At 46.7% G+C, this 16,428-nt stretch overlaps 1 protein-coding gene across 2 annotated transcripts in view; it reads left to right on the forward strand.

Moving 5' to 3' along the window:
* Positions 1–16,428, forward strand: part of EXOSC10 (exosome component 10) — a 1,010,963-nt gene that overhangs the window by 44,592 nt on the left and 949,943 nt on the right. The window contains exon 2 of one of the 2 annotated variants that reach the window (XM_069609938.1): positions 1,895–2,031. The exons of the other annotated variant lie outside the window; for it this stretch is intronic. Within the exon in view, the coding sequence (XP_069466039.1) occupies positions 1,895–2,031 (137 nt within the window). The remainder of the gene's footprint in view (positions 1–1,894; positions 2,032–16,428) is intronic. 2 annotated transcript variants of the gene reach the window in all.

Genomic DNA, 16,428 nt, shown 5'->3' on the forward strand with positions numbered 1-16,428 from the left:
CCTGACCCTACCACTAAGTAGAACAACAAAGGAATCCAGGACTCCCTTCTCCTGGACAGGCTTTTGTCAGCGGCAATAGCTTAATTTCAAATAGTTTGTGGTAATTTCCGTCAACTCTTCTAGGGGACTTTTCCACCTCCCGGGTGTCCCTTTGATTCCTTATGAACAAATGTTTCTTGGTTTCTCTGCTTGGGGCTTTTACCCTTATCCTCAACGGTAACTTGCAGTGTCTCTGTAACATGTAGTTTATATATCACTTTCTCCACTGCCATTTTCTTCATTTGTCTTGGTACTGGGCTGAGTATATTTCACCAAGTCGTTATTTTAACTTTTTTTTAGTACTGGGACGACTAGGATTACTGCACTCGTTTATATTCTTCTTAACTGTGATCGGTCCAGTTATTGCGATTGTAGTGTTCACCCGTTCTCCCTGTTAACTCCATTTGAATGGGGCTGTTCCACTGAGTCTGCGTTCACTCGTTCTTCCTCGTGGGTGCTCTCACGGCTCTGTGGATCATATGCTTCAGCGGCCTCTGTTTTGTTCAAAGACCGCACGGTCCAGCTCTCCTGGGTCACTGCTTCTTCTAACCTCTAGCATGCACATCTTCCTGCTCTCACCGTGCTTTCTTCCCTTGCCGGTTGGCAGAATCCCCTCTACTGAGGATTCCCCGGGTTTCAGCAGCTGCTTCTTCCTTGCATGTTTGAAACTCCTGGACTTCAGGTTCTTTGGACGTTAGTCCTTCTTCCCTTTCAACTTGCAGTAGCTGGGTCCTCCCCTGCCTAGGACCATAGGTTCTTCCTTTCTCTAGAGCACTCGTCATTGCCCGCTCCTTCTTCGTCTCAGTATGGTTGGCTTCCAACCATTTAGCACTCTTTATGCTATCTTTACTTTTCTTCTTCTTAGTATTCTTGGCTTCAAGGTGTGTGTTGTGATAAACATTACAATAGCAAACAGTGGTTTGTTCAGGCGTATTTGTCTGATGACTTGATGATATGAGGGACCCCTAGGGGGTAAGGGAATTCCTTGTCCCCAAGAGTGGAGTCTGTGCATGTGAGGTCCCACTTGCTGCCACTGCTAGGGGAAGTACTGCATAGCGGGCTCACCTCTCTAGCCTCGCAAGGAAGAACTCCCCTCTGGGGAGAAGTGATGAGATCCTGAGAATTCTTCTGCTAAGCCAGTCTCTGGAAACACGTGTTCCAGCCTGATGGACAATTTAGCCTTGAGCTGTCTGGGTAGCTCATGTCATGGTGATGTGTGGTTTGGAAGCGGGGGACTTCGAGGGAGCTGTTTTCACCTCATCCACTATGTAATGATCTGAGTAACATTGAGAAACTGTTCACTTCGGTTAGACTGGGAAGCGTTTTCTTCCTTTCAACTGGGACCTTTGTGTCTGCATCTGTCAAGTGTGTCTCTATTTATATCTGACTATGCTGTGCTGGCAGGAGTCCGAGACGAGGCCTGAAGGTGCATTCCTGGTCTTGTCATGCTGGTTAATTAAATTGAATGTACACACTTCTGCTGTCACCTTCTGTGGTGCCCTATGACAATACCTTCCATGACTTGCACACTTAATAAATAGTGAACGCTCATCACCTTCTGAAGCCAGGGGTTCATGTTGGTAGTGATTATTTAATCTGTTTCTGTTTTCCCCTTGCTATGTTTTTGGTCGAAAAGTGGAAGTCTGTTTGCCAATGGCACTTTTTTCATGTTGTTTAAGGAAAACACAAACTTTACAATAGCAAGTAGCACTCCGCTACTAAAGGAGTATTACAATAATTAAGTGCATAATGAGTTCATCTTATGCAGATGCTGCACCAAACAGCTTTTGTACAACCTTATATTTTAGAACAATTTGCACCAGGCCAGCCCACTCTTCTTTTTTTCTTTTCACAGTACGCTCTTGGCACAGTGGTGGCTGCCACAAAAGCCTCCAGTGGGATTCCTCAGTGTGGTGACGAGTATGATTTCTATCTCAGCTTTCCTGGCTTCCGTACATTCTGTGAAACGCAGGGGGACCGCCTGTTGCACTGGTAGGTATTGAGATAGATGAAAGTGATGATATTTGTTTCTGCATGGGAAGGGGGAGCCAAGGGTGCTTGCTCCAAGCCTCTTCATATGACTGATGTAAACTCCACTAATCGGTCAATAAAGTAAGATAATCTGTCACCCCATATCCTAACTTCTCAGAAATACATCAATAAATATAAGTTGACTCCCCGTTCATTTCTCTCTCACATTTCTTAAATTCTTCCTTTTTGCTCATCACATGTAACATTTCACCTGTTTTTTTCCTTCTTTGTCTATATCCCCCAGAGGTTAATTCTGGCTCTTAAAACTAAGCACTGCATCATTTATGTTGTACTTACTGTCCAGTATCTTTTTTCAGTACTGTCCAGTATCTTTTTTCAGTAGTCGGATATTTCTTTATAATGCATAAGCACAATACACATGCCTCCCCTTAATCGTTTTATTGCTCGAATGCACTTGCATTATGTGCGACAGTTAATTATTTTCTATGCCAACCTCCATATAGGCTCAAGGCAATGAAGACATTTAAGGGTACTCCAACTTTACTTGGAGAAATTAAATTAATCCAAAAACATAGTCTGGTTCTTCATAGGTTAATTCTGGCTGTTCATACTATCTCTATATCCTTAATGTTTTACTGTTCAGCAACCTTTCTCGGGCATCTTGCACTTTTTCAATATGCAACACATGTGATCTCCATCCATTGGTTTAGCGGGTAGTGGTGTTTATTGAACTGATCTGACTTGTAATTACCACATGGGCAGATTTCACCTCCTATTGACTTTGTCATGTTCGGAAGCTAGTTGACATCTCGTATCTGGCTCCATAAATTAAGCAGCACTGTTTAGACTGCATGTTAATAAGCGTGATATGGCAGTACAACCTATCTTTCCTGCAATCTAGTTGCCTTTGCATTGCTTCTTAACTTTATCAATTGTTTCAGAGGATTCTACGTGTTTTTGAAAGACTCCTTTCAAAGTGTGCATTTTGTTCGTGCACTTCTGGTTGACTGGAATTCAAACGGGTGTGTTTGTATACTTTTTGTTATGCGGGGGCTCACAACACCCACCTTACCCCACTGCCTAATCCTATGTGGATGACTAAACAAAAGACTTTCAAATGATGGAATACCGTTTCAGATCAATTGTGATATGTATTCCAATCCCCTTGTGTATTATGTTTTACAAGCTGTAGGTAAAATTTTCATCATGCAAACTGCGAGGGGTCAAATGTGAGGTGCATAACTTGATAAAGGTTTTTCACAAGTAACCATTTTATTAACTTAAGTGTGTGACACATGCTTCACTTTCCCTACCCTAACTCCGATTTCCCTTCCTACAAAACTAAGACTAAATGAAAGACTCAACATCAAAAGGTATCTGTCCTCACGCCTATACATTCAACAAAATCCTATGGGTATTCAGATGGCTATTGGAATTCAACAAATATATTCCAATTCTATTCAAGAAACGTTTTTCATAATCTAGTCTCCTTACAACCAGTGTTGAACCCCCTTCCCCAGGTTTAAAGCAGGACTTTCTCCAATTTAATAACGTTCTTTTCAAAATATCAGTTCTACTTCAAAGGCAATAGCCAAGTTTTGTTTAAAAAGTAACATTATGTAACTTGCAACTGGATTGTCCTTCTGAGTAAACTAGGTTCATCACTCTTCCACAAGCTCTTTTTGTTAAACCAACAAGTCTTTGTGTTTGTTTTTCCAGTGAATATTTATTTTCCTTGAAAAGGCAACTACTTCACATTTCTTCTTTATAAACAATGTTTTTGTCAGGATGGTTTTTACCACAGTTCATTTAACACTTGAGTGGGCTTGCCACTTGTTTTCCACGACAACCTTTCACCACAATGCAGTATTTCAATATTTTCTTCCTGCTCCACTAACCTGCCAGGACTACATCAATCCCTTTCTGGGTGTACTCACCTGCCAGGATAAAACACCTACCACTAATCTGTGGTGAGGTTTACTTCGTACGTCTTTGATTTTAAACAACATTGAGATTCACAACTTCATCGAAAAGGATCCAACACCCATTGAAGTTATTGGTTGCACGGATTGATTTGCCCCAGGCAATGCAGGTTATGTTCCTCTGCCTCTTGACACTTTCCCCAAGGAGGACTTCTCTTCTGCCACTTCAGAGCACCTAATATCGCACCAGGTAACTGCTGACAATATTTCTTATTCAGGGGTCTCTCTTCAAGAAAGATGTTTCTCCTGTTATTCACAATGGCCTTTATTTGGCTTTGGCAATACTGGTTGTGATCTGACTTTTATAAATTGCATTTGTTCGACTTTGATAATGATGGTTATAGTTGGCCGAGGTAATTACAGTTTGTGTTCACTATTAACCCCCGTCTTTGCTTGGGTAATGCTGGTTGCCCCCATTTTACTTGGATAGTAATGGTTACAAACATTCTCTCGCTGCCTCTCAATCTGAGGGTTCCACAAAAAAATGCCTTTTCATTCAGTATTCAAAATGATTATAGATGGTAAGCGGCCTTCTACGGAGCGCCCTGGGGTGACCTGTTAGAGCAAAACATAGAGGGGTCCCACAGAGCTACCTTTCGATGTACACACCTGAGGAGACAGAACTAGGTCTCAATCCACATCTATTTATCAAACCATCTTTTTTTTAAACAAATATAAAGGGATGGAAGGCTCAAATTTCACAAAAATAGATCATGTATTCTTTTATCATAAAACAGACCGTTTGGTGTTCATATTTGCAAATTTCAACAACATAAAATATATTCTAAAAAAAAAAAGACAAGTATTTAGCAGTTTTCATTCACGAAAATCATTTTAAAGTGAGTGATGTTAGTAACACATGGGTGACTTTAGAATAGCCCATTCATGTTTGCTTAAATAGACAGTCCCCATCTGAGTCGTGTCGACATGAGTAGATGTTTCCAGCCTTGGTATTTAATTTGCAACACGAGTATCCCTTGTTCTTGAACTGGTTCGTCGTGTGTGTAAGGCTTTCCTAGAGGACACCACAAACCCTCATCTTGGAGGTTATCGAGTATTACAAGTGCTATTGCAGATTTGTCTTTAACAATCTATAAAAATAGAGATAGAAAAATGCATATAAATATATAGAAACACAAGCCTATCATAATTTGCAACACTTATTATCATAGAGTGAATGAGGCAATTTTTTCAACCTCTCGGACTGTTTAGGTGGGCATCATATTTCTTGCATTTTATTAAATTATGCTGTTTTTAATGCTTCTAAAAGTTCTTCTTATAGTTAGATTCAATCTCATAGTTTACAATATAAATGGGTCTTGTATTACACCCTTCGTTCATTTGAGAGCCTGATTTATTTTTTCTTTTTTTTCTCTTGTCATCTACTTCGATCAATGTCACTCGCTACTTGTATACATTAACAAGACTGTATGGCAACTGAAAGCATACCCATACCTTGTTGTCTTGGTTTGGGGGTCATATATTCATTCAGCGTTTGATATATCTCACGATGTTTCTTAAAAGACCCATAGTTTCAACAGAATATCTTTCAAAGTCTATATAGGGGTGACTGAGCACATATACATGTGCATCTAGTTAGATGAGTGATGTCGGGCTTTCTGTAATTTAAACACAAAGACAGTTATATAAATACTGGGGCCTACCTAGTACGCCCGCTGTAGCGCATTTGAGATTAAGCCTTTCAAGAGGGGCACTTCTCTGTGTTGTTCGCTGAGAGACCGAGATGTGTGGAAGCCGCGCTGTGGATGGAAACAGAAACACAGCCGGGTGCGCAAGCCAAATTAGTTTCCTTCCGCATATGTGGGGGTGAATAATTCGTGGATGTTATATCACTTACTTGTCTATATATTTCGCTTGCTGCACTCAATAAGATCTAGATACTACAGAGACCCACCGTGTATCGAGGAGTGTGGAACAGGCAGCGTTGTTGAATTGTAGACGCCGCACACAACGATTACTCTGTGTATGTAGTCACGTGATGTGGACGGGACTAGCTGACCAACACAGACCACTCGGTGTCCCTTTTGGACCGCCATCTTGGAGGAATTACTTAATGCTGTTCAGTGCAATGTATGCATATAGTGTTAGGTACCAATACGAAAAAACAAAATGGCAGAATGGACAGTGTGTTAATTTTAGGCACCATGTAGAATTTAAACACAGATGGAATGACACGATTCAGCAGAATTATTTAAGCTATAATTGATGTTTGGACAGAATCGCAAGAGCTAACCGACACAGGCCACTCAGTGTCCCATATGGACCGCCATCTTGGAGGAATTTCTTAAGCTCTGATGGGTCTATATAATTTCTGTATAAACGGGCCCCATTCGATATATAAATTTAAGCCGTGTTTTACTGAGTCCAAATTGTATATCCATTTTTGCTCCAGTCTGCTTAATTTTAGATCGCGGTCGCCACCGCGGGGATGGCTATCAATTTTTTGTATTACACACCAAAAGATGTCGTCATGTGAATGTTTGGCTTTCTAATAGTGTTCCACAAGCGGTTTGTCTGCGGTGTTATTTTTGATGCAACAGCGATGTTCGCCAATCCTCGTCCGTACTGGACGTTTTGTCTTACCAATATAAATCAAACCACATGGACATTTAATACAATAAATGACCCATTTTGTGGCACAATTGCTAAATGCATTGAGCTTCCAAACTCTTCCCTTTAGATCAATGCTTTTGAGATTGTTGGTGAACTTGCACATGGTACATTTTCCACACTTAAAGTGTCCTATCACTGGTGGTAAATGCCACAGTGTGGGCTGTGTAGTTACACTTATCTTTGACTGTGGATAAGTGTGGACGAGTTTGTCTCCAATATTAGTTTGCCGTTTAAAGGCAAAACGAGGCGGGGGAAGATTGAACTCTTCAGTGTTGATCAATTTCCAATTGGTTAATATCGTCTTTCTTAGATTATTACTAATGGGAGTGAAAGTGGAGACACAAGTAATTTTATCTAACGTGGTCTTTGTTTGCTTAGATAAACATTCAGCTCTCGAAATGTTTGATGCCAAGTATTTTTGTTTTTTTGTTTTTGTACAGCGGGATCAATTCATTTTTTATGTGGCATCGTCCATCCCATATCAACAAACCTGCAGGTGACTGTCCTGATGTGTAGTAGTAACATGATCGCTTTGGTTGGTTTCTAGGTCTATCTATGTGAATAATGCAAAGAAATGTCTTGGCAGAAAATTAATTTTTTAGCCCCTTTTTATATATATATATATATATATATATATATATATAATTTCTGAGGCTTGTGGGATCTGCTTAGATCACATGCTGTGCATAGGCCGACATCTAGTGGAAGCTGCAGAGTATTACAGTTTGTTTTTCGAAACTCGAAAATGGGCTTCGACACAGGGCGTGCCAGTAATACTATCCCTAGTGTGACGTCCACTGTTCCCAAGATCCCTCGCGCGTCTAGGATCCTCAGATTGTTTTTTTCCGCCATACTGGTCGGAAGCATTTTGCGGAGTCCCCTGGCCTTAGCCATACTTTTGCTAAAAATTTAAAATGATAATCTATTGACATCCTTCCCCACCCCAACGTCGAACTTCGACACTCGACGCCGGCTGGAGAAGAAATCGACCGTCGGCTGCTGCACGACGGATTTGGGCCTCGGAAGGCCGCTGGCCTCGGCCCGGGCCTCGGAAGGCCGCTGGCCTCGGCCCGGGCCTCGGAAGGCCGCTGGCCTCGGCCCGGGCCTCGGAAGGCCGCTGGCCTCGGCCCTGCAAGTAGGGAGAGTGGGGGGTGGTACATACTCTACACTCTTGGTATATAGGTACACCTTATACATTTCCTACACTTAACAGCCCGCTGCCTCAAGGTGCGTATGGAGGGTACCCCTTTTCAATTCTGCCCCAAGTGCAATCGCAAATACCCTTGGGTCGACAGGCACGCCACGTGCAATCTCTGCTTGCCGAGGGACCACCCCGAAGCGAACTGCAGAGCGTGTAGTAGGTTTAAACCTAAGACACTTAAGGACCGTTCGACGAAGCGTTGGGCCCACCATGCCAGGCAGGTGGCCATGGCAGCGGAGGGCGCCTTCAGCGACGCCGTACTTTCGGACGGCGAGGGCATTACGGCGTCGAAAGACAGCCGAGTGCAGGTCCCCGACCTTGGAAGGTCGTCCAGCAGGGCGGCTATGGGGAAGACCCCCAGCGACACAAGCGCTTCACATACTACACACACTAAGTCCAACCGAGACTCGACGTCGAGTTCTCGGAAAGAGGCACAAACGGAACGGTCCGATTCGGTGTCCTCTGGGCGCTCTCGATCAAGATCGCCGCATGACTCCAGACAATCACCCACTCTTGCCAAGAGTGCCTCGCTCCCTAGGCTAACAGAAGTTCGATCGTCGGGAGACGAAGACGACTTCCACCCCCAGGCCGCACTCCAGGAGTCTGAGGCCGCAGTTAAAGCCAGCGAGGCCCCACGCTCAAAGGACAGGGACACCACCCCCGATCCTCGACGCCAGGTGTCGAAAAACTCCGGAGCCACTAAAGGACGGGGAAAACATTTTTCCACGCACGGGGAGGGGTGAAAACAGCAGAAGAAACTACCTGTGCATTCTTCCACACCTGTGAAACACTCCACTCCCCCTAAACAGACAGACAAAACCAGGTCTGCTGATAGGTCTACAACCAGCAAAGCTACTCAAGATAAATCCCATAGACTTGCTGAGAGAGTCACTCCCAGTTCCAAGAAATGGTCCAGTGAAGACATAGATAGGGTTATGTCAAGAATGTCATCTTTGGCTGATTTTTATGATAAAAATCCAGAATATTTCCTCTCGTATGATCCACAAGGGGTCACACCCTCAGGCTCTACTGATCCTATCCCCCCGAGTAAAAAGCCCCGGTTTGAAACTCCGATGAGGTCAGAACCCTTCGAGGTACAACCTTACGCAAGGCCATACTCAATGTATCAAGGAGAAGCTTCCTTTGGTGTGGACCAAGAATTTAGTATGATGAAGAGCAAACCGGGACGGGCTACTATGGGGATGAGGACCAGGAAGAGGAAGAGGAGGACCCGGAAACATACAGGGTAGATTCCCCGGTAGAGAACGAAGCCCCGGTTACCGACTCCCCGGTCGATAACCAACCCCTCCTAAATGAGGTTCTCTCTCACGCAGCAGAACATTTCCACATTGACACCCACGGTGTCCAGGAGGAAGGGGACTTCGCAGAAGAGTTAGTAGGAGAAAGGAGGCCTATTGCCCAGACCATCCCTATCCTTAAGTCCATTCAGCGGAGAATAGACCCGTCCCTGGTGAACCCGAACCTCACCAGAGCAGTCAATCCCAGGGTTGAAAAACTTTTCAGGGCGGCCCAGTCTGACCCTCTCTATATAAGAGGACATCTGAAGCCAGACTCCCTAGTTGTCACCAACACTCGTAAGAGGGCGGGAACACCCTTGTCATCGTCTGAAGCTCCTCCTGACAAGGAGAGCAATAAAACTATACGGTTTCGGCAGGAAAGTAGCCTCAACGTCCGCCTATCAAGCAAGGATTGCTAACTCCACCACCCTGTTGGCCAGCGACAACTGCCATCAGTGGGAAGAAGTCGCGGCACTCATAGCCTCTGCTCCTGAACCTTTAAAGGGCCAGTTAGCTCGGATTTCCACAGAGGGTAGAGCCGAGTCTGGTTGCATTTTCGAAAGCAACCTTCGACGCCGCGGACAACGCATGCAGATTGATAGCGGAAGGCACTGTTATCAAAAGACATGCATGTTTACGGCATTCTGGTTTTAAGGCAGAAACCCAGGCATCATTGTTGGACAAACCAGTGGAAACCGATCTGGTGTTTGGTAAGGCGGTCAAAGACGCACTGAAAAATGCCAAGGACGAATACGAAACACTCAAGTCCCTTGGCCAGTTAACCAATAAACCCCCTAACCAGAGAGGGAATAGTAATTTTCGTCGCCCACGCGGCCAAAATTCCCAGAGAGGATCTAACTATTCCCAGGGGCAGGGTACACAGTGGAACAACAACCAACAGTCTACCCAGGGTTACGGCAGGGGTAATAGGAGAGGCAGCCCCAGCAAGGGAGGCGGCACGCCTCCACCAAAGCAGTGACGCTCAGGTCAGGGTCCCTTCTCACGCAACCCCAGTAGGGGGATGCATTTCCAACTTCACCCAGGCTTGGGAAGGGATCACATCAGACAGATGGGTGCTGCCAACAGTATCCACAGGATATTGTATAGAGCTACTGCAGCGTCCCCGGAACCATCCTCCATGACAGAGTACACTCTTTAGAACATCAGAAGATTCTCCTCGAGGAGATCGCCATTCTGCTAGAAAAGGACGCGATAGAACTCGTCTCGGGACACCAGGTAAACAAGGGTATCTATTCAACTTACTTCCTTGTGCCAAAGAAAGATTTAACAATGCGCCCAGTATTGGACTTACGGCCTGCCAACAAGTATGTCAAGCCCCAAAAATTTCGTATGACCACGCTACAAGAGGTAATCCCCCTCCTAAAAAAGGGGGATTACATGGCAACCTTGGATATGAAAGATGCTTATTTTCATATTTCCATGTTCCCAGCGCACAAAGTGTTTGCGCTTCAAGGTGGACAGTCGACACTACCAATTCAAGGTACTGCCCTTCGGGATAGCTTCAGCACCAAGGGTATTCACCAAGGTACTGGCGGTGGCGGCTGCACACCTACGCAGGGAGGCAATCCCAGTGTACCCTTATCTGGACGACTGGCTCATAACGGGGGAAACACCAGGAATTTGCAGGACAAACATTCAAAGGACTATCGACCTCCTCCACGAGTTAGGCTTCTCAATCAACGAGAAAAAGTCAAGCCTGGTGCCAAGCACCTCCAAACAGTTCCTAGGAGCTATCCTAGATACCCAAGAGGGGTTGACCTTTCCTTCCGAAGAAAGAATTCGGAATATACTATTGCAAATACTACTGCAAATTCCGCATTATCAGTCCGGTCAACAAATAACGGTACGCAAAGCAATGCGTTTACTGGGCATGATGGCGTCATGTATTTACCTGGTCCCCCACGCGCGCTTGCGTCCCATGCAGGAATGGTTGGCGAAACAGTGGTCTCAGGCAAGTGGTCAGTGGGACGATCTAGTGGTCGTTTCGCCAACACTGGTACAAAGCCTTCACTGGTGGACAAGAGAGAATCTTGCACATGGGAAACCCTTTTACGATCCCGAGGTACAGGCTGTAGTCACTACAGATGCATGTCTGACGGGGTGGGGAGCTCACCATCTCCACCACACAGCTCAGGGTCTCTGGTCTCACTCAGTGGCCAAGAACCACATCAACCTGCTAGAGCTTCTGGCAATATTCAGAGCGCTTCAGGCGTTCGAGCCCCACCTACTAAACCTGTCAGTGCAAATCCGGACGGACAGCACAACAGCCATGTTCTACCTGAACAAGCAAGGAGGGACTCGCTCGCCAAATCTGTCCAAGCTTGCCCAGAAAATCTGGATATGGGCACTCAGACGGAACATCTTCCTGTCATCACAACATGTTCCAGGGGAGCTCAATTCCCTAGCGGATGCTCTGAGCAGAGACTCCCTCCCAGAGGAACACGAATGGGTTCTACCCAGAGAGGTCGTAGAAGATATCCTCTCTCAGTGGGGTTTCCCCACTATAGACTTATTCGCCACAAGCGAAAACAGACAATGCCCAGGATTTGCATCCAGGTTCCCCCAACCAGACTCCCAGGGGAACGCCCTGTGGATGAACTGGTCAGGGATGTTTGCGTACACTTTTCCACCAACTCCTCTCATCAGGAAAGTGGTGAACAGAGAGTCGATGACGCTCGTCCTAGTTGTTCCCATGTGGGCAAGACAACCGTGGTTCCCACACCTACGCAGGATAGCGGTGTGCGAGCCCATCAAACTTCCATCCTGGTACTGTCCCAGCACCAAGGTCAAACAGTGCACCAGCAAACCAACTCAATGAACCTGGCAGCATGGCTCCTGAGGTCATAGAGTTTGGACATCTCAATTTGCCACAGAGGCGTATGGACATCCTAAAGGAATCTAGGAAACCAAACACAAGGCACTGTTACTTTGACAAGTGGAAGAGGTTCGTTATCTGGTGCCAGAGTAGACCCATCAACCCGGTTGATTGCACTCCTTCCACTATTGTTACATACATGCTCCACCTGCTGGATGCAGGATTGGTTTTTAACTCACTGAAAGTACACCTGGCAGCCCTGTCGGCTTACACCACTTCCCATAGCAAGTTTTCGTGGTGGAAAGTACCAGTAGTTAAAGCCTTCATGGAAGGAGTAAAGAGACTTCACCCTCCTATTTCAAACCCACCACCAGGGTGGGACCTTAATGTGGTGCTAGCCAAGCTCATAGGCCCCCCTTTCGAACCCATGCATAAAAGCAGTCTCAAACACCTGACTTATAAAACGGCCTTCTTAGTAGCTATTACTTCTATAAGAAGGGTCAGTGAAATTCAGGCTCTGTCAGTGCAGGATCCCTTCTTTACTGTCCATAAAGACAAACTGGTTTTACGCACACACCCTAGGTTCTCACCTAAATTTATATCTAAATTCCATGTAAACCAGTCCATCGAGCTTCCGGCTTTCTTCCAGGACCCGCAAAGCTCGGCTGAGGTGAAACTACACACCCTAGATGTGTGTAGGGCGGTCCTCTACTATGTAAATAAAACCAGACCGCTAAGAAAAACAGATCAACTGTTTGTCTCCGTAGCTAGAGGCAGAGAGGGCGAATCGCGTCTCTAAAGGCGCCATCTCGAAGTGAATTATTAACTGTATCCAGCTGTGTTACTCACTCTCTGAAAGAACTCTGCCTTTCACGCCAAGAGCCCACTCTACTAGAGGCATTGGTGCCACTCTGGCTTTCATTGCAAATGTACCCCTTGACACCATTTGCAAAGCAGCTACTTGGAGCTCTATTCACACTTTTACTCAGCATTACTACATTGACACCCATTCCAAGGCAGATACACAAGTGGGACAAGCAGTTCTAAGACACTTATTTGCTCATGACCCTTCTCACATCCCACCTCCTTCTTCAGGTACTGCTCGCTAATCTATGCACAGCATGTGATCTAAGCAGATCCCAGAAGCCTCAGAAGGGATACATTACTCACCGTAATCGTATTTCTGATGCTTGTATCTGCTTAGATTCACATGCGACCCACCCTTCCTCCCCTCTGAGAGAAGGCGCATGTTTGCTTGTAGTCTTACCTTTCTGTCTATCTGCTTGGATTACCTGTACTTGCGCTACTCCATGTCAGAAAAAATACAATCTGAGGATCCTAGACGTGCGAGGGATCTTGGGTACAGTGGACGTCACACTAGGGATAGTATTACTGGCACGCCCTGTGTCGACGCCCATTTTCGAGTTTCGAAAAACAAACTGTAATACTCCGCAGCTTCCACTAGATGTCGGCCTATGCACAGCATGTGAATCTAAGCAGATACAAGCATCAGAAATACGATTACGGTGAGTAATGTGTATATATATATATTTCTGAGGCTTGTGGAATCTGCTTAGATCACATGCTGTGCATAGGCCGACATCTAGTGGAAGCTGCGGAGTATTACAGTTTGTTTTTCGAAAGTCGAAAATGGGCGTCGACACAGGCGTGCCAGTAATACTATCCCTAGTGTGACGTCCACTGTACCCAAGATCCCTCACGCGTGTAGGATCCTCAGATTGTTTTTTTCCGCCATACTGGTCGGAAGCATCTTGCGGAGTTCCCTGGCCTTAGCCATACTTTTGCTGTTATTATAATTATAATTCTTATTCATTCCCTTCCCCACCCCAACGTCGACCCTCAACCTCGACGACGGCTGGAGAAGTCATCGACCGTCGACTGCTGCACGACGGATCTGGGCCTCGGAAGGCCGCTGGCCTCGGCCCGGGCCTAGTAGGCCGCTGGCCTCGGCCCTTACAAGTAGGGAGAGTGGGGGGTGGTACATACTCTTCACTCTTGATATATAGTTACATTTTATATATTCCTACACTTAGCAGCCCGCTGCCTTAAGGTGCGTATGGAGGGTACCCCTTTTCAATTCTGCCCCAAGTGCAATCGCAAATACCCTTGGGTCGACAGGCACGCCACGTGCAATCTCTGCTTGCCGAGGGATCACCCCGAAGCGAACTGCAGAGCGTGTAGTAGGTTTAAACCTAAGACACTTAAGGACCGTTCGACAAAGCGTTGGGCCCACCACGCCAGGCAGGAGGCCATGGCAGCGGAGGGCGCCTTCAGCGATGGCAGCGACGCCGTACTTTCGGACGGCGAGGGCATTATGGCGTCGAAAGACAGCCGGCGAGCGCAGGTCCCCGACCTCGGAAGGTCGTCCGGCAGGGCGGCTATGGGGAAGACCCCCGGCGACGCAAGCGCTACACACCTAACACACACTAAACACACTAAGACCAACCGGACCTCGACGACGTCGACTTCCCGGAAAGAGGCACAAAAAGAACGGTCCGACTCGGTGTCCTCTGGGCGCTCTCGATCGAGATCACCTCACGACGCAAGGCAATCATCCACTCTTGCCAAGAGTGCCTCGCTACACACATTAACGGAAGTTCGATCGTCGGGAGACGAAGACGACTTCCACCCCCAGGCCGCGCTCCAAGATACCGAGACCGCGGTTAACACCAGTGAGGCCCCACGCCCGAAGCACACAGATACCTCTCCAGACCCTCGGCGCCAGGCGTCAAATCTCTGGGGCCTCCAAGGGACAGGGAAAACATTTTTCCACGCACGGGGAGGGGGGGAAACAGCGGAAAGCACAGCCTTCCACCCCTGTAAAGCCATCCTCTCACCCTAGGCAGACAAGTAAACACAAGTCTACCCTTGAAAAGTCCCATAAATCATCTCCTGCTAAAGTAATACCCTGTTCCAGGGAATGGTCCAGTGAAGACATAGACAGGGTTATGTCTAGGATGTCTTCCTTGGCTGATTTTTATGATAAGAACCCAGAACACTTTCTTTCATATAACCCTCAAGGGGCCACACCCTCAGGCTCCTCCGATCCTATCCCGCTAAGTAAAAAGCCCCGGGTCGAAAGACCTGAACCCTTTGAGGTTCAGCCTTACCCCACTCCATATTCTACTCCACTCCCCAGTTACCAGGGACAAGTTTTCCCTGAAGAGGACCAGGAGTTTGAAATTATGGAAGAACAAACCGGGACAGATTACTATGCAGAGGATGAGGACCTGGAGGAGGGAGAAGATGAGCAGGAAATTTACAGAGTAGATTCCCCAGTACAAAGCGAAGCCCCAGTTACCGACTCTCCAGTTGATAACCAGCCCCTCCTCAACGAGGTTCTCGCTCGAGCAGCGGAACACTTCCACATCGACACCCACGGTGTACAGGAGGAAAGGGACTTCGCGGAGGAGTTTGTAGGAGAGAGAAGACCGGTCGCTCAGACCATCCCTATCCTCAAATCCATCCAACGAAGAATAGATCCTTCCCTGGTGAATCCTAACCTCACCAGAGCTGTCAACCCCAGAATTGAAAAGATTTTCCGGGCAGCCCAGTCTGACCCTCTGTATATAAGGGGACATCTTAAACCAGATTCCCTAGTGGTGACCAACACTAGAAAAAGGGCTGGCACGCCCTTATCTTCATCAGAAGCTCCTCCCGATAAGGAGAGCAAAAAACTTTACGGGTTTGGCAGAAAGGTAGCCTCAACGTCCGCCTACCAAGCAAGGATTGCGAATTCCACCACCCTGTTGGCTAGTTACAATTGCCATCAATGGGAAGAAGTCGCGGCGCTCATTGCCTCTGCTCCAGAACCGTTAAAGGGCCAGCTGGCTCGGATCTCAGCAGAGGGGAGAGCCGTGTCTGGTTGCATTTTAAAAGCAACTTTCGACGCCGCTGACAACGCAGGGAGATTGATAGCAGAAGGTACTGTTATCAAGAGACATGCGTGGTTACGGCAGTCGGGATTCAAGACAGAAACCCAGGCTTCTTTAATAGACAAGCCAGTGGAACCCGACCTATTGTTTGGGAAAGCGGTCGAAGACGCACTTAAAAATGCCAAAGATGAATATGAGACTCTGAAATCCCTTGGCCAGCTTACCAACAAACCCCCTAACCAGAGGGGGAACAATAATTTTCGTCGCCCACGCGGCCAAAATTCACAAAGAGGCAACTATGCCCAGGGACAAGGTACACAATGGAATAACAACCAGCAGTCTACCCAGAGTTACGGCAGGGGTAACAAGAGAGGTCGTGGAAGAGGCAGAGGCAGCCCCAACAAGGGAGGTGGCACGCCTCCACCAAAACAGTGACGCTCAGTTCAGGGTCCCTTGCCACGCAACCCCAGTAGGGGGACGCATTTCCACCTTCACCCAGGCTTGGGAAGGGATCACCTCAGACAGATGGGTGCTGTCAACAGTATCCGCA

Source organism: Ambystoma mexicanum, chromosome 8 (assembly GCF_040938575.1).
Source record: "Ambystoma mexicanum isolate Mex_15411 chromosome 8, UKY_AmexF1_1, whole genome shotgun sequence".
In the NCBI taxonomy this organism is placed as follows: Eukaryota; Metazoa; Chordata; class Amphibia; order Caudata; family Ambystomatidae; genus Ambystoma; species Ambystoma mexicanum.